At 52.8% G+C, this 27790-nt stretch overlaps 1 protein-coding gene across 6 annotated transcripts in view; it reads right to left on the bottom strand.

The window, feature by feature from the left end:
* Positions 1–27790, bottom strand: part of RGS3 (regulator of G protein signaling 3) — a 140329-nt gene that overhangs the window by 8103 nt on the left and 104436 nt on the right. For 4 of the 6 annotated variants that reach the window (XM_054689374.1, XM_054689375.1, XM_037493566.2 and 1 more), the window contains one exon: positions 6449–7375. In XM_054689374.1, coding sequence (XP_054545349.1) covers positions 6449–7375 — 927 coding nt within the window. Of the gene's footprint in view, positions 1–6448; positions 7376–24917; positions 25015–25111; positions 25530–27790 lie in introns of those variants that run through there. The other 2 variants (XM_037493569.2, XM_037493570.2) reach the window with 2 other exon arrangements.

Below are 27790 nucleotides of genomic sequence, written 5' to 3'. Positions count from 1 at the left end.
TGTACCCAGTGCTTGTATAAATAAATATGTAAATCTTAAAAAAAAAAAATATTTGTCAAATAAATGAATCAAGGGGGGAGGGAATTTGACAGTGGTCTTGAGGCCCTCACTGCTTGATTCAAGACCTGCCACTTTATCCCCCAGTGTCCCCTGGGAGCCCACAGCCTATGTACTCCACAACCCTCTCCCTGCTTTACCTCTGCTGTGCTCCCTGCTGGATGCCCTCTCTCCACTCCTCCCCAGCCTCCACCTCCTCCTCTGCACTCCTCCTCCTTCCAGACCACTCTAGATTGCCCCCATCTCTACGAGGGCCACCCTCTGCCTCGCTAGCCCTGTCTATGCTTGTCCTTTTGCCCCTGTGGGAGACCCAGGGCCCCAACAGTGCTACCCCAGAGCAAGACCCCCCAAAATACTCTGAGATGGCACAGGAGCTACACCTTGGGGTAGGCTGGCCATGGACACTGTGTCCCAAGACAAGACAGAAGGCAGCCACGTGCGGATTTCAGTCCTGAATCCTCATGAGTCCCACTCTGGACCTCAGTTTCCTCATTTATGAAGCAAAGATGAGCTAAGCTTTCAATGTTGTGATAATTCTGGAAAGAAAAGTGACCTTTTCCAGATAAAGCCAGCAGGGAGGAGCTCCTCCTAATGCCAGTAGAGCTCCCTCAATGGGTGGATGGATGAGTAAAAACTTCATTTATGGAATTCACACTATAGGGTCGACCTGCGAATGGGCAGAGTCCAGAAACTGTCATTCATCTTTATATTAAGCCCATAAAGTAAAAGGAGGCTCAAGAAGTTATTAAGGGCCTCCCTGGTGGCACAGCGGTTGAACGCTGGGCTATGAAGATGCCCACAGCCTCTGTAGCACCGGTTCGATCCCCGGCCACCGGCGAGGGTCCCACACGGCATGCAGACCTCTCCTGCTGAGCCCGCTGCTCCCCTTAGCAGTGTACTTCGTCAGTCTGCCTGCTCTGCTCCCAGCTCTGGCTCTGGTGAATTCTCCCACCCTCCCGTGCTTCTGACTGTACCCAGTGCTTGTATAAATAAATAAATTTTTTTAAAAAAGAAGTTATTAAGTTGCTTGCTCAAGGATCCTCTGCACCTAAGTGACAGCTGGAATTCTGGTTGAATTGAGACCTGTGTTTCTCCACCAGAGGACACTGTTCCTCAAATGCAAGGATAGGACACACTTTGAATGTTTTCAGTGCAAGAGTCAGGGGAGTAGCCGCCTCCTTCCTGAGTATGCTGTGCTACCAGGATTGTAAACATGCGTGTGTACGTGCGCATGTCGGCACACACCGATGTGGTTTGTCACTCCAGGCATAGGTACAGGGCCTGCTTCCCCCAATTTCAGAGAGGTTTTCTCACTCTCAGCTTTAGCTTCCTTAGCTGTAGCACCGATTTGGAGATGGCCACCCACTTCCCAACGGGCAGATCCGCCAGGATTAAATTTGGGCCCCAGTGGCCCAAGCCTGGCACACAAAGTGCCTTCAACAACCCGGGGCTGTCTGTTGCCCACTGTTAGTGCGGGCACCCCTTGCACACCCGGGCTGTGGTCACAATGACCTGGTGAGGCAGTGGCCGGAGCCCCCACCCGTGGGAAAGGGCCGCAGGCGCTGGGCTTCCTCCCATTCTAACCTCAGCTTCCGCACTTTATCGGCCCCACACAATGGGCCTGGGGACCACTCCCGCCCAGCCCGCCACCCCCAGCCTCTGCACTGCTGGGAAATGGGCTCTTCCTCCCATTGCTCAGAGGGGGTCATCTTCGGCAGGGACAGACTCAAGCCAGTCGACCTGATAGAGGGGCCAGGCGCATGGAATTTGCCCCCGGAGCAGCCGGGGAAACCCAGGCACCAAGAGGGGCCTGCGGGCCAGGAGGAGAAGAAACTGAGATGGAAAATTGGGGTTCTGATTTCTAGCCCCCGAGTGGGCCCCCAGGCTCCTCTCCAGAGGCTACAGCTCGGCCTGCTCAGCACCCAGCACCCAGCATCTGCTCCCGCTGTTGCGCTACACTGCATGACCCCCCATCTTGTGCTGAAAGGCAAATGGAGACAGCCCAGAACTACCCGGGCCTCCCTTCACTGTGGGCAGGACTTTCTGGGGCCTGACCAGCTCTCACCCAGCCACCTTCAGCACCGGGAGCTAGAGAAATCTCATTCTTATTGTAACTATAACAACAGCAGTGGCTAAGTATGTAGGCCCTATGCTGCCTGGATGGGACTCCTAGCTTAGTCACTTACTAGCTAATTGACCTTAGCCAAGTTGCATCTCCTCTCTGCCTTCCTTTCTTTATTTGTGAAATGAGGGTAATCATGGACTGACCTCACAGAGCTGTTGAGAGGATTCACTGGCCTAACACAGGCTAAGTGCTCAGCCCAGTGCCTGGCACGTGTAGCCCTTGATAAGGGAGTGCTATTGTGGACACTGCTATTGTTTGTAGAGCACTCACTATCTATGAGTCAGGCACTGTGCTCAACTTATCCTATTTAACCTCTGTGATAATTCAAACAGCTTAGAGCTAAGGACACTGAGGCCCAGAGCAGCTGTCATATATGTCTGGAGGTAGCAGAGAATTTCAGGCTCCAGAGGCCATGGTGATGCAGGGCCTGCTGTGGTTTCCCTGTTGCTCCTGATCTGACCTCTGGGGTTGCCTGGCCAAGCCTGGCTGCCCTTTCTGACCTGGCCTAGCCTGGTAGGTCCCACAGTACCTTGTGGAAACACAGGTTCTACTTATTTGTTCAGACATAGGATATAATACTTCTTTAGCTTTTCTAAAACAGAAGGCTGGAAGGTACTGTCACATGTTAGAGCTGGAACAGTATAGAGGCCCTCATATCTGACCTCCAGGCTAGTCCTCTGCCCCCACAACCCTCTGCCCTAGCCAGTCTCCTGCAGCAAGAAAAGAGAAGGGAGATTGGCCAGGGTGGGACAATGGCTTCTGCTCTTCTCACTGGAGTGAGCCATGTCAGGCTTGGATGGAATATAATGGCAGCATCCTGGGCTCAGACCCTGGGCCTGAGGCTCTGCCTTGCCAGGGAGCAGCCATCAAGACGGGCAGCTGGCAGCAGAGGGCACTGCAAGACAACTCAATTCAGGGCAAGGAGCCAGGCCCCTGGGTGACCCAGGGGGTAACCTTGGCGGTGTGTGGGGCATTGTGGGGGGTGGGGTGTCTCTCCTCACTGGGCCTCAGAAGGTCCAACGTAAGGTCACCTGAACAGACTACCTCTCAGGTCAATCTGGTTCAGACACTCCTACTTTAACTGCTCAGAGTCCAAGAGAGCAGGATGGGCAACATGGAGCCATCAGCCAGTGACAGGCATCCTGCCTCTGGGGTAGACTCAGTTTAGCCACACAGAAGCACCAGGACCAGACCAAGTTCTCACCAATCCTGGCTGCCCTTCCTGGCTTCCACATCATGACAGGATCACTGACACAGGCACAGCACTTTCTGTCTACTGCAATCTTCTTCAATCCCTGGGACAAGTCCATGAAGACTTAGCACTCCCATTTTGTAAGAGAAACCTGAAACTCAGAGAGAGAGCTAAAACTCGGCCAAGGCCTCAGTACCAAGAAGCAGGAAGTGGAGCTGGACTTGAACCTGGGTCTGCTCAACTCCATAAGCCTGAAAATATCACCCCTTTCCTGTTCTCCTCTTTCTGGAAACAGTGGCCTGTCAGCATTGGCTGACATTCCCGGGAAAGCGAGGTCCAAGCCGGAAAGATGGAAGTCATAGGGGGACGTGCTGTCTCCCCTGCCTGCCAGCACCCCTCCACTGCCTCTCAGCAGCATGAGGAGCAGGTCTGGGGTAGAACCAGAGAACGCTGGATGAAGGTGAGGTCACTGTCCAGGTGCCTCAGTGTCTCACTTCTTCCTGGGCCTTAGGTTCTCTACTGAATGACAAGTCCAACTGGTCCCGCCTGATAGTGAGCCGTGACGGCCAGAGAAGGAGCTAGAGGTACTTGGGACTGTGGAGGTAACTGTTATACTCTTGCCACTTCTCCATGATTCCTGTTTATGGAGCAACTGCAGACGCTGAGCACCAGGCACTGCCCTCAACCCCGTACCCAAATGGGGCTATTTAATCCTCCCAGCAGCCCTGTGAAGGAGGTATTATTACCGTGCCCATCTCACTGGTGAGGCTCAAAGAAGAGCAGGGACTTGCCCAAGACCCACCGCCAGTGAGGGATGGATAAGACCTGGGTGAGGGTACAGAACTCACTGTCCCTTGACAAGATCAGGATTCTTTCTGAAGCTGGCGGGAGGACACAAGATGTGAACAATAATGAAAGACTTGAAGCCTGGAATGCGAAAGGGCCACACTGAAGGGCAGCCACCACAGAGCTGGGGGCAGCCTCTGAGGCCTCTACAAATCAGTTTGCTCAAAACCAAAAAAGGAAGCAATGGGCCCAAAGAGGGTGCATTGGGGATGGGGGAGTGCTAATGGGAACCCTGGCACCAAAGGGGAAGCTGGGAGACAGTTAGTCCAGGCCTGCTGGACTTCCAAGAGGAAGCATTTGCCTCCATATAAGAGCTGAGATCAACTGGTGTAAGGAACCAGAAGGGCATGTATGCATGTGAATTTATCTGTGTATAAATATTTGCATTGGCGCAAGGGGGGAAGGGACAGAACTTGGAAGGGTCTGGTGTGGGGATCAGGATGGGGAGTCCCAGGGCAGGTTGTGGGCCCTTGGGCCTCAGCATCCTCCAGAGAGGAGCATCTAGGCCTGGCCTGAGTGAGTGTGAGTGGACTCTTCTGAAGCAGCTGCATCAAGAAATGCCCTAAGAGGGAAGTCCCCCCTTAAATAGAGAACACCACAATATCTTGGGGGTGGGATGGGGGGAGGTTTGTTTAAAATAGAGGGTGTGGGTACTACCCTGGAAATTCCAACTCCAGAAATCTGGAATTTCGGGACTCGTAATCTGATTAATAACTTCCTCCTCTAGTTTCAGTGCACATCAGAGTTTAAGAACCTCATGTGCTTCCTGGGGACCCAGCCCCAGTTTCTTTGGGATTAGGGGCCCAATTTCTGGGCCCCAAATTTAAGACTTTTTTCCTGGGGGCACCGGCCAGTCCTTTCTGCCTGATCCCCTTTCAGCAGAAGGTGCCTTCTCAAGTGCCAAGTTTGCCTTCTTGCTAGTGACTGAGGAGCTGAGAAGGCTTTCCATTAGTCTTGTCCACGTTGGTTGAAAAATAGACAGGAAGGTCACACATCTACCATCCCTTCCTCTAATAATCCCCTGCCCTGGCTTCCACAGACAGTTTTGTCCAGGTCATTTCCTCTTTCACGGAATTTTCTGTTTATTCAAAATCTGTTCAATCTTTGCAGCCAAGCTGAGGAGCATCTTTCTCCAGAAGCCATCCCCAAGGACTCTCCTCCCTGAACTCCCAGATCTCTGAGGTCAGCTGCCTCCCTGGGACTGACCACCCTCACCGACCCAGCCTCACAGCAGTTGTCATAACGATGCTTTGCCCTGCACTGGCTGTTAGTGCATCAACGACCTTTGCCCAGCTTCTGCCTGATGCCCACCAGGCAGCAGTTCTTTGGTTTGTCCTCAGCCACTTTGGGATGTGAATGCTTTTCAGAGAAGGCTCAGAGGAGCCTTCACCCAAGGCCACACAGTAAATAAGGAACTGAGCCCAGACACAAGGTAGTTAATGGGTTTCAAGGCCACAACCCGATTTTTTTACTCTTTAACCACCGTCCCGCCCACACAGAGAACTAATGCTAATGTTGGCCTCACATTTTTTGTGGTTCCTGCTGTGGCACAGAGCACAGGACTCGGCACACAGCAGGAAGTCAATAAACACGTTTCCATTTATTTATAAATATTTGCAAGAGGCAAATAGCAGGGGTTTAAGAGCTTCAGCACTGGAGCCAAATTCTAATTCTGGTGCAGACATTTATAAACTGTGAGACCTGGTACAAGCAAGAGAATCTCTCTATGCCTCAGTTTCCTCATCTGTGAGAAGGGCACAACCATCATATCTACTTGACAGGGCTAAACTGAGAAGTAATAAGCTAATGGAAATTAGCTGAGGACAACCCTAACATGGGATAAACACGGCTGTCACTGTTGCTGGCTAAGGGGTTTCTAGTCTGCCTCAGCCCAGACCAAGTCTAAATTGTAACTGTTTCTCTAGCTATTATCTCAGACCTTGTAGCTCAAATACACAGCGTCCTGGGCTAGGCCACACCTGCTCTGCTCTCTGTGGGGACCAGCAGTACAATGGACTGTAAGAACACAGTGTCAGGAGACAGAACGTCATGGATTTAAGGTCTGGTTGTGCCTTCCTTATCCTTCTGGGCCTCAGTTTCATCCTCTGTTCATGGGGTAAAAGGCTCACTGGAAGGCTGGGGTGGAACTAGGTGACTACCTGTTCCCTGCAGCTCCTGGATCCCCTCACCTCAAGCTCCCCTTTTCCCCCCACCCTTGACCACCTTACCTTCCTATGTCCCGTGAAAAAGAAGGAAAGGTGGTGCATGGAGCCACCATTGCGGCCCAGTTCCTTCTTGAGCGTGAGAGGCGATGGCATGGCCCAGGTGGACGTGGTGCCTTCGGCATCTGAGCAGTGCAGCGTGGTGTCGGAGGAGAAGCAGGTCCTGCCGGTGTCCTGCAGCAGGCTGCCCTCGCTGTGGGTGCGGCGCCGCAGCGAGTTCTGCACCCGCAGAGAGAGGCCACCCTCGGCACCCTGACCAGTCTCGATCATGCTGCTGCGCTTGACCTCGCTGTGCTCTCCGTAGTTGTCATCACTCGTATCTTCATCCTCCTCTTCCTCACCCTCATCCCCCTCCTCTTCTGCATCTTCCTCTTCGCCGGAGCTTCCCCCCTCTGCCCCTACCTCGCTGTAGGCGCTATCTAGCCGGACCTCAGGGATCACAAAGTTACGCTTGGAAGCCACGGGCAGGTCCCCAGTAGCTGCTGGGGGGTCCCCAGAGCTCATGGTCTCCTTAGCAAGGACCTCAGCTGGCAGGGGCACCTGGCTGGGGGGCAGGTCCTGACAGGGTGGAAGATCATGGGTAGGGGGGTCCTGAGTGCTAGGGAGGTCCTGGCTAAGAGGGGGCTCTTGCCTAGTAGGAAGGTCCTGGCAGGGAGGGAGATCTGGGGCTGTAGGGACTTCCTGGCCTGGTAGAGATTCCTTGCTTGGCGCAAGTTCTTGGCCTGAAGGGCCTTCCTTGCAAGAAGTTGAGTCTTCATTGGACCCTGATTCTTGGCCAGAAGACTCTGAGACCTTATTGGGTGGAAAACCTTGTCCAGGAGAAGACTCCTGGCCAGGAGAGGCGTCCTTGTTGGGTAGGGACCCCTTAGCACCTGGCCCCTTCCCTTCCTCCACGGACATCTCCCTCTTCTCATTGATTTCCGGCTCAAACATCTGGGGAACAAAGAGAGAACAAGAAGGGTTCAGAACAGGAGGCTATAAGATGCGCGCACTGCACACAGAGGCTGAGCCAGAACCAGGCAGTGGTCTGAATGAACCCCATACCCCGCACACCACACCCCAGAGTTTGAAAACCAAAGTGCCACATGGAAACCTGAAAACCCTTGGGGTTTTAGGGATTCCTTGAACCTTCTGCTTCATCAAAATCATATTTTGTCATTCGGGGGAGATGAGGAAGTAGTAACCACTCCATCTCCTATTGTGTGCCAGGGACTATGCCAGATTAACCCCCTAAATAATCTGTAATCTTCCCCAGGGGCCTTCCAAGGAAGTGTCATGTTTCTCAATTTACAGAAAAGGAAACAGAGGCAAAGTTGCTTCCTCCTAAAGGCAGAAACAAGCAGCCTCTGCTTTCATGGACCAAAAACAAACCATATGCCAAATCAGAGCAATCTCAAAGAAGGTCTGATCTACCTGAGCCAAAGTTCATTTTTTTTAAAGATTTATTTATTTATACAAGAACAGGGGTACATGTCAGAGGCACCAGAGGGTAAGAGGATTCACCAGAGACAGAGGGGGAGCAGAACAGGCAGACGGACCAAAGACACTGCTGAGGGGAGCAGCCATGTGGGTTGGCAAGACCCACAAGGAGACTTCTGCCGCGCCATGTGGGTTTCTCCGTGGCTGGCCGGGAATCGAACCCACACTGCAGAGGCTGCGGACAGCTTTAACTGTGCAGCACTCAACCCACTGTGCCACCGGGGAGGCCCCTGAGCCAAAGTTAAAAATAGAAATCCTCAAACAAGAACTCGCTCTGAATATTTACGTATCTTTCGGAAAGTAGTAACCAGAATGAAACTAGACGTTCAAAACTTTGCTCACACCAAGGAAATGACCCTGTTTCAGGAAACCTCACTGAGGGGTCATCCCCCCGGGGGTGTTCAAAGGTGTGTTTGGAGCAGTTCCACATACAAAAGAAAGCATTTCCTGCCTTGCACACGACCCTCACAACCCCTGGAGTTTCTGCTAAGTTACTACACATTTCATGAGCAAAGGCAACAACGGCATCCTTGATGAAATCTCAAGAGCTGCTATCTTCCATGGAGATCAGAGCTCAGAGCCAGCAGGAGTGTCCATCCTGCCACAGCCACATAGGAGGAGAAGAACCCCAGCCTGGGCTCACCCCTCAGCATACTCAAGGACTTGGAATACTGGTGCCAGAATGATTCCAAGTAAGGTTTTGTCCACGAAGAGGCTATACCCACCTGGAACTAATGGAAGAGAAAGATACCGCACAGACTGGAGAACCGGATGGGTATGTAGCAATGTGTGTGTGTGTGCGTGCATGCGTGCGTGCGCACACACACACACACACACACACAGATTAAGGTTAAGAGGTTAAGGGCTCTTGCTGTAAAGACTATTAACATCCATTTGACGGATGAGAAAGCTGAGCCCAAAGAGCAGTGACTCAGAGCTGCTCTGAGACAGAACGGCTATTCCTGAAGCCAAAAAATCTTTTTAAGCCTTGGAGAGTCTCTGATGGGGTAGCCCCGGCTGGGCCTCTTATCTGGGGATCAGCGGCCCAGCCTGGCTCAGGGCAGCTGCAAGGCGCTGTACCCACAAGTCACACCAGCATCTGGGAGAGCCAGGGAGGATGTGAAAGCACAGAGTAAGAGGCACCACCTGGGAGTGTAAAAGTGAATGCCCCTCCCCACACCCAGCAGAAAGTGTGGCTGAGCTCAGGAGGGGAAGCCTCAGAAGATTCCAGGACGTCCTGATCAGGGTCTGGCTCCAGGCTCAGCAAAAGACAGGTGTCCACCCATCCCGTAGACTTTCTGCCCTAGAAATCCTGCTGCCCCTCCTCCACCCGAGGACCCCTCAGACCTCATTGCCTCCAACCCTGAAACATCAGCGACCCCAAATTCCCACCATACAGATGGGGAAGCAGAGGTTCAGAGATAGCAGGGACCAGCGTGGAATCACAGGGCGTGGGAGGTAGATCCAGCCACTGAATCTAAAGCTCTGGATTTCAAGCTCTTCACCTATTACATGGGGTAAACCATGTGCCCAAATGACAAACCAGGAAAATAGACTCTAGCGAGGACAGAGCTCTTAAGCAGGATGATGGTGGCAGTGGTAGTCGTAGTGATTAAAAAACAGCTCTAGAGGGAAATGCTGAGTTCATGGACTTCAAACAGCAGCACATCTGCCCCTCCGACCCCAAGAAGCAAACTCTGTCAGACACCCAGTATCAAAGTTGGCGACTGTGATCTCAGCTGGAAACTAAAGACTAAATTTGAGCCCCATCAGACTGAAGAAAGCCCCGCCCTTGAGCTAAGAGTCCCCTAGGGACTTGCCAAAGGCACTCCACACAAATCAGGGCTAGGCTGGGGTTACAGCCTGGGCTTTCTGGCTCCTTCTTCCCAAACCTTCCTGTGATCTCAGTCCCCATAGCAGCCTGTCTCCCTCCCCACCACCACCCCGCCCATCAGAGAGCATTCTCCATAGAAAAAACCAACCCCACCCCATCCCATCCCCAGCCAGCAAACTGGTGCCCCATATTCAAGTCACCCTTCCCCTGGGGCAAACCTCCATCTGCCTCTGATACTCCCGGCTAGCGGCTGGAGCACAGGTTAGGGTGCAGGAAGCACAACTAGTATCCTCCGGGGCTGTTGCTGAATGGTCCCGTGGGGGACCAGGCACAGTTTCCCCTTTCCTTGGGGTGTGAGTGGGTGGGGCTGTCCCAAAGATGGCAGCTGCCTGACACCGCCCACCCCTTAGGAAAGTGTAGCCACAGGCTCGCCACAGGCCCAAAGCCAGAAATGCTAGTCAGCCGGCCTCTGCCAATTCTGCCCTAAACCTAGGCCAAACCAAACAAAGCTGGGAGGCAGCCGGCAGGCCCACTGCCCCTGCCCCCCCACAGCCACGAAAGCACCCAGGACCTGGACAGAGGGCTCTCAGAGCTGAGAGGTTCCATGCCCTGTTGTCCCAGTCTGACTTGGGTTTTGCTTCACTGGAAGAGTCTCCTAACCCTCAGGCCTGTTCCTCACCTGCAACAGAGTGGATATCACACCAGATGCACAGGACTCTCTGTAATGTTCCCCACAGACTGTGGCCCAAGACACATTTGACAAAATGATGCCTAGTGATAGTCTCGTCTTATTTGTGAGATGGGGACAATGAGGTCCCGAGGTTAAGGGAATTTCCTGAGATCAGGGGCTGCTTCGGCATAGCCACTCATGTTTCCTGTCCCAAGGTGTCTCCCTGCTTCCTGGGACCCTTCTGTAACAGGGTGGTCCCCAGGAAAAGGGGCAGTTCCAGGTTTCCTGCCCCACCCCGCTCCAAAGGAGGGTGGAGTAAAGAGAAGAGAAGCAGCTACAGAGGAGAGGAGGAAGGAAGGAAGCAGGATGGAGCCAGAAGGAGACCTGGAGGAGGCGCATGGAGCCGAGAGACACATGAAGAAACTGCGCTTGCCTTTTGGCCGTGGACTGGGTGACACAGATGTGGTTGGGAGGTGACAATGGCAGCTTTTATCTTGATTTTGATTTTGCTCTTTTCCTCCCAAATTTGTCTGTTTCTGACCCTGTTCTATGGGTCCCCGCTGGAAGGTGCTTTAGACTTGGGGCAGGTTTTGGCGCCTTGCTCTGGGCCAACCCTGCTTGGGTGGACTTTTACCCACGAGGGGACGGGTAACTTTGAGTGCTTGATTTAGAAACTATATTCTTTGTCTTTCCTGTGTTGTTTACAGATTGTATTAAAGTTCCTTTTCATTAAAGTCGCATATGTTTTGTGCTGATGAGGCAGATGGCAGAACCTATTTAGAGCAGGCAGGTTTGCGGGCTTTGGGGTGCCCCTCTCTCTGCCCTGTAACATTCCATGTAAGTGTTTGGAGTCCCCAGGGGTGAGGACAGGGGAGCATACTGTGAGCACTCTTGGGGCTCAGCCCACACCGTCCCCAACAAGGACTGGAGCCCACTGGCTCTCCCATACTCCTGATGGGGCTGTACAAGCCTCCAGGCATGTTGGGCCTGGCCAGTCAGTGTTCCTGGGAGAGCCGGGTTGGGGATGCCTTGAAGGGAGGCAGCTTCTGGAGCAAATACAGGGAACCTCAGAAGTCTGGGGTTGACAAGTGAGACAATTCAGACAGGAGAAGCAATAAAGTTAAGAGTGTGTCACAGAGTGGATGTCAGTCATGGGGCTGTCCTGTGAGCTACGAAATGACACCCGCACAGCCAATCTATGCAAAAAACCATGCTGAGCAGTGTCAATAGGACATGGGGATAGGAGAGGGCCAGATGGGTCTGCACCCCTGTGTGTATCCATTCTCCAGGCACTGAGTCAGGCCTGAGGGGGACAGTAGAGAGCCAGTCAAACACAATCCCTGCCCTCAGCTGAGCAGAATCCACAGAGGTTGGACAATTGCTCTTAACAAGTGTGGCGAGTGCTCCAAGGAGGAAGCGCAGGCAGCTTGGGACACCTAGTTAGACAGCTGTCACAGCAGGTTTGGGTAACAAGAATCCAGCTGAGAGACACCAGCCTGCTCCTCCAGGGCGTGCGTTCAGAAGACTCAATGCAGCTGCCTACCTCCTGCGGGCAGTCTGTATCTCTACCATCCATCACTTCCTTGGCTTGGCCAGACCAGGGCTCATTCTATCCATGTCTGGCCTGCTAGAAGCACACAGGAAATGAACCAGGCCTCTAAATGGAGCTGCTGTTTAGGATCTAATCAAATCCTCTCCCCAGTCCAATTTAGGCTTTGGAACAGGCTGAGAAGGGTGGCAGGCATGACACCCAGAGATTGCCCACTCACACCAGCTGTGTCTCCGGTGCCTCCCCGCAGAAGCCCACCTGCTCTTGGGTTGGGGGTACCAGTGGGCTGCTAGAAGTGACTTGCCCAAAGGCACACAGCTACGAAGTATGGATCCAGGTCTGCTGACCCCAGAGTCAACCTGCAGCTGTAATTTGGAAATGACTCACCACATCTACACATGCTGGGTTCCTCATCTGCAATCAGAAAACCACTTCCTATTCTTGGTGAGGGCAGGGGTAAGAGGATGGGAAATGGATTTTATCTTCATCTCAGGATGGCACTTGGATTTGGCAACTAGGATTTTTCAGAAAGAGTACTAATATCAGACCAGAAGACCCGGGCTGGAACCCTCACTCCATTATACCATGCTGTGTGATTGCAAGCTATCACTTCTGATTTTCTCGGCCATGAAATGGGGTGAGGATGCTTCTTGTCCCTCTGCGCCAGAAAACTGAGGGGGCCAAGTCTGAGAAAGGACAGGGAAGTGCTCTGTGAACTGGGAAGCTGCTGGAGTAAAGGAGAGACTATTAGAAATCCTGTCCATGTGGTACATATACACCATGGAATATTACTCAGCATTCAAAAAAGGTAAACACATGCAATTTGCAGCAACATGGATGGAGCTGGAAGGGATCATGCTCAGCGAAATAAGCCAGAAAGAAAAAGAAAAATACCGGATGGTCTCACTCATAGCAGGAATCTAGAACACTTAAATAAGGGACCAGGAAAAAGAATAACTATAAGAAAGTAAAAATCAAAATCAACAAACAACTATGAACCAGAGACACACTATGGGGGGTGGGGGGCGGGGAAAGGAGGGATTGGGGTCAAAATAAGGGGGTTGCAATTGTATGGGGAATATAAAAATAAAATAAAAAATTAAAAAATATAAATTAAATAAAATAAAAATAAATAAAAATTTAAAAAAAAGGAAATCCTGTCCCAGCACTAACCTGCAGGCCTGCCTTCAGAGATGGGGGTGCTCCTTCGAGTTCAGCTCACTCTGCTGAGCAGCTCCCAGCTTCCAGTCTCTAGCACAATGCTGGTTTCTTGGAACCTCAGCTGTTCACCCAAAACTTAGCTGCCCCCAGCCCAGCCTTGGTCCAGCTCCTGCAGGCTTATCTTCCTGACACCCAGGGGCTAGAGCCAGCACCCTGCCTCTGCCAGGGTTGATCTCCATCCCCAGGCTCTCTCCTCTTCTTCTGCCCCGAATACTATAGATTTGGAAAAGTCCAGGAGGATGGAGGCAGCCCTTACAATGGCGAGAGTTCTAGGTAGTGACCCCTACTTCACAGCTGGGAGTCCTGGAACTTAACCTCTTTGCGTGCCTCAGTTTCCCTAGCCATAGTATGGGATTCACAGTAGCTCCTCACAGTGTTGTGGGAGGGCTGGGTGAGCTGGCACCCGAAGCACCTGGTAAACAGCAGTCACCAGTTCGGCAGTACGGCCTGGCATCTTCCCCTGGACTTCCCCCCGTGGCCCCTTCTCCACTTCCTCTGGGCCTCTCGCTCATTCATTGGAACATGTCCGAAACCCCTTCTGTCTCAGCCCCACACACCCTCTCATGAGCCCATCTCCTCCCCAGGCTACAACCACCATCTGCACCACCCGCTACTGAGGATGCCCAATTCACACCGCCAGCCCACACCTGTCTCCTGAGTCTAGATGAGGAGCACTACTCTTCAACACCATCCTGGGGTCTGTGGGTACAATGGGGAGCGAGACAGACACGATCCCCGTCCTGGGGGAGCTTATGGACTAGACAGGATGACGACATAAACCAACTCACTGTCCCTGGAAACCTGCGGTAAATCCAAGCTGTGATCCATCATGAAGGCAAACTCTAAGGTGCTATGGGAGAGAATGAAAGGGCAGGTGGGACAAGCCACCCTTTGAACCACCCTGAGATAGAGAGCTGGGCAGGGAGGGTTCCTACACACTGGTGGAAGGAAGAGGAACCTGTGTGGCTGAGCCCAGTGCCCCCAAGCAGAGGCAAGGTCTTCCCCATCCATTCCTCTACAGAACCTCTGTATCAACGATGCCACCACCAGATACCCAAACCTTCTTCCTTTTCCTGGCCCTCCACCCCCCATGGCCAATCAGCAAATCCTCTTGATCATAAAAATCTTAAGAATCTTTCCACTGGGGGAGGCTATGCCTGTGTGGGCCAGGGAGTATGTGGGAACTCTCTGTACTTTCCTCTCAATTCCCAAAACTGCTCTAAAAAATAAAATTTATTCATTAAAAAAAAAAAGAATCTTTCCATTTTCTCCATCTCCACTGCCACCACCTCCCTGCAGACCATTGCCATCTCCCCTCGGGACTGATGCTGAACTCCCACATCCCTCTGGTCATACTCTGCACCATGTCAGCGAAGCCTTCTCAAAGCTGATCTGACCCTATTGTGCCTCTGCTTAAAACCTTGATGTGACTCCCCAGGGCCCTCCAGATAAAGCTCAAATTCGGTAGCCCCGGAAGACTCTGGGCTTTGCCTTTCCCTCTAGCCTCACCTCTTATTACTCCCTTCTTCAGTGTTTGATGATGAATGAGTGAGTGTACCAGTGATCCAATGAGCCTCACAGGACCATGCAGACTTTTACTACTCACATGTGGTCCATGCACCAGCTGCATGTAGGAGCAAGTAAAATACAGACTCTTAGGCCTCTGTCCAGAATCTGCATTTTTACCAACAACTCAGGTAATTCATTAACATTAAAATTTAAAAAGCACTGATCTAGACCATCTCAGCAAAGAGGTATATTTTAAAATCACCTGTGGGACATTGAAAAAGTATCTAGATTTGGGCCAAACCCAGGCCTACTGGATAAGAGTCCTTAAGAGAAGGGCCAGGATATCTTGACTTTTTTCTAACCCCATACCCGCAGATAATTCAGGGGAGTAACCCCAGCTAAAAGACAAGGTGACTGAGGCCCAGAGAAGGGAGGTGAATTGGCCAAGGTGACACAGCAGAATCAAGACTAGTATCCAGACAGAAGCTGGTGCGGCACCGGCACCAGCATTCAGTGCTCCCTATGCAGTGGGAAGCCCTTGTCTGCAGTGGCCAGTCCACTATTCAGTGGTCCCTCTGTGTTCCCTGCACACAGAGGCCCAACGGCAGGAGAGAGGAAGCAGTCTGACAGCGGAGTGAAAATTCTCTGTTCCTGAAGGATCCCACACCACCTCGATCTGTCAGGGGCTCAGGAGGGTAACATGCCACAGCAGGGAGTGTACCTATTCCACTGGAGGCAACACTGAGGCACAGAGGAGAAGCAGTTCCCCAGCCCAGGACTGTCAGGACGAAGTCAATATATGGGGAAGAGGAACTCCTGAGGAGGGGGACGACAGGAGCCCCTCTTAAAAACCATCCCCACTCTGGGCACAGCCATCTGGCTGAGCCAGCAGGGACATGCCTCAGGCCTGGCCCTCGGAGCCTGCCAACAAGTCTCTCCCCCTCCTGACGCCAAGCTTCTTTCCCACTGGGCATCCTGCCATCACCACCTTGCCCAGCCTCTTGTCTACACGGGTCTCAGACACCACTGCTTCAATGTGGGGGGCAGGGGAGACCTGGACTCACTCTCTGCCAGCCCCCTGCACCCCAAAGTGCCCCTAAATCCCTTTCACACCTCCAGCTGATCTGAGAGGCACTGGAGTAGAGAGAAGGGTGTTGCCTAGTCTCTTCCTGTGCCCGTAGTAGCCGATGCCGCATCAGGGGTAAGAAAAGCCACACCCCTACCCTGGGCTCAATGTTCAGGAAACAGTTCACCAGTGCGTTCCCCCACCACTCCCCTGCCCACCCAGCACCCTCTTTCTGCCTGATCTGTGTGTGCACACAGACTATCTCATTTTCCTATTACCTCTACTTCATCAAGTCCACTGTCTACCCACCCCGCGAGCCCCAAGTAGGTGCTCCAGGATGGCCTGGCTAGAGCATCTCTGCTCTCCTCCAGTGCCCAGCCTGCCTGCTCTCACAGCCCTAGGCAGGCCCTGCTTGGCTCATCAGGAGCTGCCCCTGGCTTACTCTCCTCCACTCCCATCCCCAGAGTTACTCAGCAAATAACTACAGAGCTGCAGCCACGCGCCAGGGCCTGTGCAGAGCAGCCAAACAGTGGCAAGACACGTCCCAGTCCCCAAAGGTGTGAGGTCTGTGGGGGAGAGAACCAAATAAATGGTCTAGGTCTGTCTCCCATTCACCAGCTTGGGGGCTGTGGAAGGGGAGCAGCTGCAGGAAAGACTGGATGGGACACGGAGGAGGTAACGGGGAAGGGTGGGAGAAGATGTCTAGCCTGAGGCCAGAGACAGCAAAGAACATTTGAGGAAGTAGTTCCATAGAGCAGAAGCTTGGATATGTTAAGGAATTTGGACTTTACCCTGAATGCCGTGTTTACTTGGTGCTGTAAAGACAGAGAAGGTGGGGCTAGAGATGGCAGAAACAGGAAATACTGAAAAAGATGGGGCAGAAGGGAAGAGAGAGCCCTTCCGCTGTGCATCTACTAGAAAACCAGGGGCTGTGACAGCTTCACCTACACTCTCTCACTTCCAGCACCCCCATGAGGCAGGCATCATCCATCCCGTCCTGCAAATAAGGATGCTAGGACTTGGAGAGCTTAAGTAACCTGCGCTATATGGGAGAGCAAGAGGCAGTGGGAGGCAGAAGGAAACCGTGGTCAGCCTGGCCCCAGCGCCTGTCTCCTTCCACTACCCCGTGATCTCTTTTCCCTTCCTCTTTCCTTCCTTCAAAAGACCCCCCCTGCGCCAGGCACTGTGCTAGGCAGTGGTGAACAATACCAGATGCAGGGTTACTGCTCTTCCCCAAATGGTTGGAGAGTGATTCCCCTGGAGGCAGTGGGGTGTGGGAGGGTGAGGGGGTGCAGAATTCCATGCCTTGGTGAGCCTCCCAAACTGTTACCCCCCGTGGACCAGTTCATGGGTAGGGAGAGCTGGAAGCAAGAGTCTTCCCAGTGATGCTCCACTAAGCGGGCCAAACCAAAACCAAGGAGGACTCCAGGGAAAAGCAAACAGCACCATGGTCACAAGACCTAAGCCCATGGCTGAGTCAGTGTGAGCCTCCCTTGCAGGGCTGCTGGGTTGGGGTGGGGGTGGGGTGGCAGGAGGCAGGGCCCGCTACTCAGCTACGCTCAGCCCACAGCCAGCCCAGAGGGGGCCTTCTTTGTGACCTGACGCCTGGCACCAGGAGCCAACCCAAAATCTAAGGCTTAACTCCAAGCAATGGCTTGGAGAACAAGGAGAACTTTCAGATCCAGAGGTGGGGAAGGGAAGCCGAATGCAGCTGAAATATCGGCATCTGGAAACAGAGCAATCTGGGTTAAAATCCTGGCTCTGTCACCTCCCAGCTTGGTGCCCTTGGTCCAGCTGCTTAATCTCTTCAAACCTCCATTTTCCTATCTTGAAATGGCAATATAGGAACCGGCCGCCGGCGAGGGTCCCACATGGCGCGCAGACCTCTCCTGCCGCCCGCTGCTCCCCTCAGCAGTGTACTTCGGTCCTTCTGCCTGCTCTGCGCTCTGCTCCCTGCTCTGGCTCTGGTGAATTCTCTCACCCTCCTGCGCTTCTGACTGTACCCAGTGCTTGTATAAATAAATAAATAAAATCTTTTAATAAATAAATAAATAAATAAAATGGCAATATAAGCATAGAGTACCTACAACACAGCTCTGAAGGAAAAGAGTCCCTTACGGGGACCTGGCACAGTGGGTTTCAGGTCCTGCTATCACACTTATCATCCCGTCTTCATGCTCTCGTCTGCACCCCACTCTGGGAGTGCACACTTGACTTATCCTCACCCTGATAACAGCCCTACCCAGGGGGCCTATAATCTGTCTATTCCTGTTCATTTGGGCATTGAGACCCAAACCTAAGGCCCTGAAGGGTGGAGATGGAGTTGAACCTGCATTCAGCATGGCCCTCAGCCGGTGCTGTCTAGCTCACTGAGAGGCCGGGAACAACTTGCTCGGCCATCTGGGTCACATTCCCAGTCTGTCCAGCCCTGAATCTCAGCCAACTTGGAAAGGCTGGATCTCAGGGTCCAAGGTAAGGCCAGGTCCCCTTATGGGGGACAGGAGATGCCAAAAGCACCCCTTTCCAGAGATCTGCCTGTCTTATCTGTCAACCCCAGTTTATTTTTTTAATAAATATTCCTATTGGGTCTCCCCGGTGGCACAAGGGGTTAAGTCTCAGCACTATCAAGCCCGAGTGTGATCCCCGGCCAGGGAAGTGACCCACATGGCACAGCAGACCTGTCCTGTCTCACCCGTTGCTCCCTGCAGCAGTGTATTTCAGTAGATCTGCCTGATCTCCTCTACACTCTGTCTCTAATGAATCCTCCACACCCCAGTTCTTGTATGCATAAATAAATAAAAATAAATCTTTTAAATAAATAAATATTCCTATTTTAGGATAAGTGGTGCTGGGGAAGGGAGGGTGACTGGGGGAGGGAGAAGGAGAGGTGCCTTCACTTGAAGACATTGGAGTGGACATAGGCTGTTGGACTCAGTCACAACCCTGAAGCCAAAGGTCACCTTCCATGACCCCAGCACCTGGTGGCCTTCACCACTGACCCCCACAAAAGCAGACTCCCTCTGTCTCTGTGGTAGGTGATGTCTAGACTCAGTTTGGTTGGATTTACAATATACTCCAAACGCATCCTCTTATCATGGGACCTTCTTTCATCTTCCTTGCACAAACCTGACTAGATTCCTCTCCTACTTAAAACCCCTCCATCCTTCTGGGATAGCTCAGCAACTTATCCTGCAGGTTCTGCCTCTGCCTATCAGCCTCTCCACCGCACCTCTTTCCTCGCTTTGCTCTAGTCAGCCTGAACTGAAGTTCCCCAGACACACTCTACTCCCAGGCATCTCTAAACCTGTGCTCACTGTACTGGAACACCCTGCCTCCCTTGTCCACCTGGTGAACTCCTATTCATCCTGCACATCCCAACTCACCCACATGTGTATAGCCCCTTGATTTCTGACAAAGGTGATATTGTCCTATTGCCCTACAATGAGAAAGTATGGGGTTTTTTTTAAATAAGTTGGATATCCATGCAGAAAAACGGAATCTTGGCTTCTATAACCACTGTGCATAAGATCCTGTTTCAAGTGGGTTTTAGAGATAAATGTGAAACTGAAAACAACACACAAGTTACGATATCCATAACCTTGTAATAGGCAAGAAACAGGATTCAATAAGCACTCTCTATAAAGAAACAGACTGGCAAGTCAGAAGGCATTAAACTATGAACAGCTATGCTTCAAAAGGTAATCCTGAGCAGAGTAAGAAGCACGGCACAGAGCTGGAGGAGATAATTGCAATGTGTCTATGTGACAATGGCTGCAAATCCAGAATGTTTAAAACCCCCACCCCCAAATCAATCAGAAAATAGGCATTTCAAGAGAAAACTGGGGGAGAGACTGGAACAGGCACTTCTTCACAAAGAGGCTGTCTGAGTGGCCAATCTACCCAAGAAGAGGGGCAGGACCTCAGCCATCAAGGAATGCAAATTAAACCACAACTAGCTATCATCACACCTAATGCCAATTATATCGGAGAGGATGTGGTGCAACAGGTGCTATGCCTTGCTACGGAGGGTGTATCGCTGTCCCATTTTAGAAAATTATATGGTGGTACCTACCAAAGCTAATTACATACAACTCTGTGACTCAGCAGTTGCAAACCTGAGGTATTTACCCAACAGAAAAGTATGTACAGTGCATCAAAAGGCAAGTACGAGAAAATCCACAGCAGCACTATTCATCCTAGTCTCCAACTGGCAACAACTCACAGGCTTATTGACAGAATGGAGAAATCGCAGTGTATTCCCACAACACTATCCCGTAGAGCAACGGGAAACAACAAAACACAACATCGTAAATAACATTGTCAAAACTCACCATCAAAACTCTGACTGAAAGAAGGTACCACGAAAGAATGTTCCATGATTCCACAAACAGGCAACAGTGATCAACGAGAGAAGTCAAGATAGGCATTAATATTGGCAGGCACAGTGACTGAAAGGGGGCGCAGGTGGGGATTCCCAGTGTTCTGGAAAGTTGTTTCTTGACCTGGAGGGTGTGTTCACTCTGTGAAATCCATGGGCTCTATACTTCTAGTCTTTCTTTAAGTACGTTATGCTTCAGTTTAGAAGTTTAAGAAATGAACACGACTTCATCGTGCTCCCTGGGCTGTGACAGTGGCTTCTTCCTCCCTGAGTCCCTTATCTATGCAAGCATCTCTGACAGCACATTCTAGCTGATTCCCCCTGCAAGAAAGCTGCTGTGCCACCTCTGGTCACTGAGTGCCTGGTCTGCGTCACACCCGGGCCCCATGCTTTGCTTGCTCCACCCACACCTTCTCATTCAGTAGCAGCCACCATGAGTGGGATGCTGGTGGCACTCTGAACTCTGTCTATGCGTGTGAAACACTCACATGCACACATCGTCTCATTCAGCCCTAGGTAGCGAGGCCTCTACTTGGGGAAAAGGAGACACAGAGAAGCTTGGTGTGTTGTCCAAGGGCACACAAATGTAAAGTGAGGAAGTCACCCCCCAAGTCTAGAGCCCATGCTTTTACTCCCAACATCACATCCTCTCCTGGGATAGGAAGGAACATGTGGCTGGAGACACAAAGATGATTTCTATGGCCCAGCAGTACTCACACCTACACATCTACACTCAGGGGCATGGCTAGACTGGTGTAGAGCTCTGCTCCTGGGATGAACAAGAATCTATGCAACTAGATTCAGCCTCACATTCGGCAGATGGCTCCAAGGAGGTTCCCAGGGTTCCCCCTCCCGCAGCCTCCCCATCAAAGCTGCACTGTTGGCCATCCGTTACATGCTCATGCCCAGCACTAGGTGAAAGATTAGGCCTTTTTCACCTACACCTCCAGTACCTGGCCAGTGCGCAGCACCTAGTACGTATCTAACACATGTGGAAGGGAGGGGTGGAGGAAGGCGGGCAGGCACAGAGGACAAGGGAGTCACCATGGATCAACTGGGAACTCTACAAATCTAGGTCTGAGCAGTTGTAGTGTCCTGGATGGCCATCGGTTACAACTCTTAATTTGAGGAGCAGCATGTTCATGTCACTTTCCATTCCATAGTTCTCCCCCTGATGGCTGTCACCCTTTTGTCAAGGTTGGGGCCAGTCATTTGGCCCCCAGAGGCTATGCCCAGCAATTTCTTTACCCACCCTACCCCAAGTGTCTGAGGTTCTACTATTATAAGTGCACCAAGAGGTAATTGAGAGCGCCCTGGCTGTGTGTGCCAGCTCCACATAACTTAGCCCACCCTTGTCTTGCTAAGTCGGGAGCCACTGACAGCTTCCCAGCAGCAGCCTGAGCAGTGGCAGCAGCCTGAGCCTCAGCACCAGGTAAAGGGAGGCTGCCCATGGTGGCAGGGAGAGGGGAGAAGCCCTGGACCATCTGGAGCAGAGGGCACACCTGGCAGCTCTCCACACATCTGGATGATGACCTAGGCCCGCTGCCAGAGGAAGAGGGAATCCTGGAACACTTTCCACACTTCCTCTGTGCTTGGAAGCTCTGATCTCCCAAGTGGGGAGGAGGTGGCCAGCACCCTTCTTTCCCAACCCTGTCTTCACCCACACCCCAATCCTGATGCCTGGGTGCATCTGGTTGTGCAGGGGGTGGCGGTAGCTCCCTGGGGTTGAGCCTGGCTGGCCTGCTGTGAGTGGCTCCAGCCTCTCCGGGCTTAGCAGGCTGAGCCATAAGCAGCCTTGTTTATCCCTGGGAGGAATGATGGTTTTCCCTGAGCAATGACATCTTGGAAACGGCTTGGCTCCACAAACAACAACAAACCTCCCAGCCTCAGCTTGGGCTCCAGCTCTCATGAGAAGCCTTCCACCCAGAAGTGCCTGAGTAACAGGTTAGGGGCTGATTCCCTGCTCATCCAGATCCTGGCCTTGACCTTGACTCCTGAAACCCAGGAAGAGAAGAGGGGCTGCAGAGAATTCAAGAACTGGATGGCCAGAAGGGGTCTGGCACTACCTGGTCCAGTCCCTGATTGCTCCAAAGGGGAAGCCGGGCCAGAAAAAAAAAAAAAAAAAAAGAAAGAAAAGCACATTTGCCAGACACCATCCAGTGAGCAGGGTCTAGAATGTACCTCCAGTCTCTGGCCTGTTGGCCAAACCCGGGCTTTCTCTGCAGCACACACTGCTTTTTCAGAAAACAGCCGGGCTCTAGCCAACCAGCCCAGGGATCCTGGATGGAAACATGTCACTGCTGTCCTAAAAAAGGGGGAACCAAGATGAAACTCAGGTACTGAGTCATCCAGTTGGTGTGACACAGAGAGACTGGGGCTAGGGTGTCAGAGACATGGGTTCCGAGACTCCGCTGTTGAGTCGCATAAAACCTCAGGCAAGTCTTTCTTCTCTTGCTCTGTCCCCTATCTGTCCAGAAGACAAATGGACTCAGCCATCTCCAGGATTTAGGAAATCAATTGTGAAGAAGCTCTGAGAGCTCTCAAGACCCTGATTGGGCATAGGCACTCCTCCTCAGCTGTGCCTCTTCTAGGGGAGCCAGACAATGACTGAGAACTATGCCCCAGCCCACAGATCCGCCTCCCCAGCTGGCACCATCCCAAGGGGGCCCAAGCTGAGCTCCAAATTGCTGTAGGCTAAGCAAAGGACTGTGAGCATGGCATTCAATCCAGCTGGGAGGCCCCGCTAGCCTTCCATGGCCAAGCTGTATGTGGACACCATTCGGCCCAGCACGACCCCTGAAGGGGCTCTCCTTGTGGGCTCAGCCAGGTAAAGCCAAGATTCTCCCCGCCTCACCTCCTGTGAAGGGCAACGCCTTGGCTCAAGGGGAGCAACTTGACATGTAGAAACCAGGGCCCCTCCTCAGGCCCCTAGAGTTTGTAGTACCCACTCTTTGCCAAGCAGAGCTAGGAGATGGTCAGAAGGAGCTGACTTGGACATCAGTCCTTGTCCCCCAGGAAAACCCATCCTGGCCCTTTGCTACCATGCTACAGCCCCCATCCCACACAACTAGGACATAGAGTAATCACCATGGGTGCCACCCCGAAAAGACAGATTCCAGCTGGAGTATTTGCTCCGGTCATGGAAGTTTGGGTAGGACCTGGGAAGAAGAGAAGAGATAGGCTTTCCAGGCAGAGGGAATAACATGTGCAAAGACAAGAGAGCTGGAGGTGAGGATGGTTTCACTGATACTAAGTACTTCTAATCTGAAGCCCCATCAACAATTTCTGGTTCAAAGCTCTGATGGCAGGAAGTCACCGGCTTCAGCTGCCTCATCTTCATCATCCCCCTGCTCCCTCTGATGCCAGGCTGGGTCTAGAGCCAGCTGGATGTGGAACTTGGCTCCCTGAAGGGCCTGCCCTGGGCTATGCCCTGCCACGTGCTAGCGCTGGGGAAGAGGGGAGGTGCCCCTTGGCTGGGTATGGAGGACTCCAGGGGCCCTGGTGGAAACTTTGACTCTGGCTCCAGTGCCCTGGCTAAGATCCCATGGCATTGGAGGGGCAGGCCCAGCAGTTCCTTCCTTCCAAGGGATATAGCCATTCCAGTTACCTTGAGGGGGTAGCCAGAAGCCCGCCAGTCATAAGGGCCTGGATGGGTGTGGCAAGTTTGCACGCAGGGCCTGGTGGTCCTGTATTGACTAGGCATCTCTCACCAGGGGTGCTACATTCTGTGCTGAATTATGGAGCTCAGGTCAGTGTCACAACACCGCATAACCCATGCTCACTGATCCAGGCAGCAGAAGTCCTCCATCCTGCTCTAGGCTCAGCCAGAGACCTGCCGTGTGAACTTGGACATGGCACATTCCCTTTCTGTGCCCAGGTTCTTCCTTGGTCCTCAAGTGCCAGGGCAGAGGGCTCTTCCTGGATACCTTGGGACAAGAGTAGAGATGTGGGCCCACTGACTTAAGAATTGGCTTCTGTTTGCTCAGTGGCTGGCTCTGTGGGGCGAGCAGTTCCCTAACCTGACCCCTTCTTGTGGGTCTCAGCTGGAGGCAGGAGAGCCGGGGCAGGACCTTTCCCAAAGGACCCCAGGCACGGGAGGCAGTGCATCCCGACTTGTGCTTTCAGCAACTGAGACCAACCATCTGAGACCACTTCCTTCCCTGACAGGGAACTAGCAGGAATGGCTATGCACGGTGCCTGGTGTGCGGTCAGCATCCCTGATGTGATCCTAGCACTTCTGGCTGAGTGCTCCCTCCCCATGCAGTGTCCCGACTTGTGGTCACTAAACATTCCTTTCTCCCAGAAAGAAAAGCCGCTGGCCAGCCTAAAAGTGAAGAACACACACAGCAGAAACATGCCCCTCACCCTGAGGGACCCCCGCCCCCTGAAACACACACACACACACACACACACACACACACACACACACAGAGAGCTGTCTCAGTCCAACACAAACAGTTTGGTTGCAACATGCCCATCAATGGCTGCCCTGGGGAAGAAACAATGGAAACAGGAGCATAGGGCAATCTGGACAAGAGCCCCCCGCCCATCACACACACACCCCCTGTCACAGAAGCACCTACCCACCACACTCCGGCAGGGGCCCAGGCGACTCCTGGCTGCCGCTCCTGCCAGCCCGCCCGCCGGGTCTCCGCCTGGCTCCTCCCGAGGGCGGGCGGGCAGGCAGGGCGGCGGGCAGGCGGCGGTGTCAAGCGGCTCCTTCCCCAGACAGAGCGCCTTTGTGTCAGCAGAGCTATTTATGGACTTACCCAAGTTCCCCAGGGCAGCGATACCTGCTGGGAAAGGCAGAACCGAATGACCAGGTTCCACCTCCCACATCTAGGTAGCGTTTTCCAAGCCCTTGCATCACCCGTCCTCCTCCTCCTCCCCTTCCTCCTCCCCCTTTCCTTGCCCTCCTCCTCCTCCTCCTCCTCCTCCTCCAGCTCCCTTCCCAAACACACACCCTGTCCAGCCGGCTGTCACCACTCCGGAGCGAGGCTGGATTTCTTTCTTCCATCAAATAGAAAACTGATTTCTCAAGCCACTTTCATCCGAGAAGGAGTCCAGGATGCCTCGAGGAAGAGTCCTGGGCCAGCGGGTCCTTTAGCCTGCGAGGTGCCTGGCCGGCTCCTGGGCGGCACACTCACCCCCGTCGCCCATCCCCAGGGCCCTGGCTGGTCCCGGAAGAGCTGCTCCAGAGGGAGAGGCATCCATTGCTCACAGCAGCACCCCCTTGCACTGGGATTCCGAGCTGGCTGCACCCCACACACATCCTGAGGGCTACCCGGCTGGGGCAGTGCAGAGCCACTGGCCACGGCTCCCCAGCAGGACAGAACCAATCACAGAGGCTTCCCCGTCACGCCCCCACCCCCACGCTGCTCTCATCCCAGTGGGCGGCTGCAATTTAACCCAGGGTCCTGCAGCCAACACAGGCTGACTCGAAGAATGCGACCGCCCAGCGGGGGAGCGGCCGCTTCAGTCACCTCCCCGCGCACCGTCCAGTGCAGCTGGACACACATGTTTCCATTTAGAGCCTTTGTGTGCGAAACTCTGGGGAATCAGAGACGGGCAGAGTGGGGGAGGGGGACGGCTTCCTCTCCCCCCACCCCAGACAATGGCTGAGAGGGGGGTGCATTACAACAACCCCAAGAGTTAGGGTCACGAGTGAAGGAGATACCCCTAACAGAGAGACCGTGGGGATCAGGGTCCCCAATTCTACTTCCAGCTCCAGCATTATCTGGCTGGGCATCACTGCACAGGCCCCTGCCCATCTCTGAGTCTCGGTCTGCTCAGCTGTGAAATGGAGCTGACAACACTTAGCCTGCCTATCTGTGGAATGAACAGAGGACTCAGTGATTCTGTGCCATGCTCTGTTGCGAGAGCCTGGCCTTCATTAATTAATTTAATCCTCCAGCACCTTGTGAGATGCAGACTATTATTATCCTGTTTATAGATGATGGATCCAAGATACAGACTGTCAGAGGAAGCTGCTCATGCTCACACAGGGAATTGACTACGAAGCCAGGACAGACCAGTGCCTCTACTTCTACTCACGTGCACCCCCCACCCCCACTCAAAGCTGCTTGAAGCCGTGGCTGTAGCTACTGGGATGTGTTGTCTGATATCAACAAATGCATCCCGAGTTGTGCCTGGGACAGAGTTGGGGGTGTCCATCCCATGGCCAGCTCCAACCTGACCAGGCTACCTACTGGAGTCACAAGCACCCTGGGATGTCAGCACAGGAAAAATGGAGAAGGCAGAACTCCTAACCTCACTTCCTACTTCACCTCTTTGGTCACCTTGGGCTGAAGGGCTGTCCCTATGCACCCCCTCTCCAATATTAATCTCTCTGCCTTTCTCCCACTTCCTCTTTCTGTTGCTCACAAAAACTTGCGTATACACACATGATGGTGTAAGAAAACATCCTTTATCAGGGCTAACCCAGACAGTCCTCACCTGAGTCCATCACTTACAAAGCCAGTCAATGTTTTGTCTGGTCCCTGAGGGCAGAGCCAAAGCAGTCCTAACAGGGCCCAAGAACCTTCCAGATTGGAAGGCTGTCACCCCTGCAGGCTCCTGGAAAGCAGGACCCATCTTTGCCGAGAGAAACAAAAGAGATGAGTCTCAAGATGGTCAATTCTAATGGGGCTGACCAATTCCCAGTGTGACTGGCAGGTTCCCTGGATGGAACTTCTGGTGCTTAGGGCAAGATTTCCTCAAGTGGACAACCTGAATATTGAATTCCTTGACCTGAGAGGAGCCCTCAAGCTTCACCTGAATCTTCTGCTTTCAATCAGCAAATAGTTCCAGAACACCAACTACATGCCAGGCTCTGTCCTAGGCCCTTGGGATGTGGTGGAGAACACAGACTTGGGCCCTGCACGCACAGAGTGCGAGGAGCAGACATAACCACACAGCCCAACTCATGAGTCCAAATTAGATCCAGAGCCACGATGGGCATAGAAACTCTGCCTACCCACAGTGCTGGGTCCTGAACAGATCCAGAATACATTCACTCGTGCTCCAGATGATAGAATGAGGAAAGGGTACAGTTTAGTGCCCTGGCATCAAGTGCCTGCAGGAGCCTGGGACAGCCACTGCCCTCTGCCTCACCAGGGCCCCAGACACAAATCAGTGGAGCAGTGCACACCCTGGGGAGGCTGGGGGAGTCACTGACAGACAAAATATCTGAGCCAGAAGGGCCCTAGGAGATCTTTTGCTTTTATTCCCCACTTACAGTGAGGGAAACCAAGGCCAGAGAGGGGAGGGCCATTCCCAAGGAAACAGAGCAATTGAATGGCAGGACTGGGACCAGGGATTGCTAACTCCAGTTCAGTGCTCCTTCTCTGCACCCCTACACTTGTCAGATCTGTATAAATGACGGTGCTGATGGTGTGGGAGGAATTGGGATCTAAGACATGGGGCAATCCTGTGGCCTCCAAGCCACAGGGATGGGCACCTGAGCACTCAGGGCCTGGGCCCCATTTATTGATCCACATAATTCATTTAACACACACTTACTTGACACTTAGTAGGTGTCAGCACTGTTCAAAGCACTTCCGGATTGTTGACTCATTAATTCTTCATAACCCTATCAGATATAATGTCTAATGCCCCCATTTTGCAGATGGGCAGAGAGATC

This window comes from Talpa occidentalis, unplaced genomic scaffold (genome assembly GCF_014898055.3).
Source record: "Talpa occidentalis isolate TD23 unplaced genomic scaffold, MPIMG_talOcc4v2.1 talOcc4.7, whole genome shotgun sequence".
Taxonomy (NCBI): Eukaryota; Metazoa; Chordata; class Mammalia; order Eulipotyphla; family Talpidae; genus Talpa; species Talpa occidentalis.
This window is presented reverse-complemented; position numbering and strand designations above follow the sequence as displayed.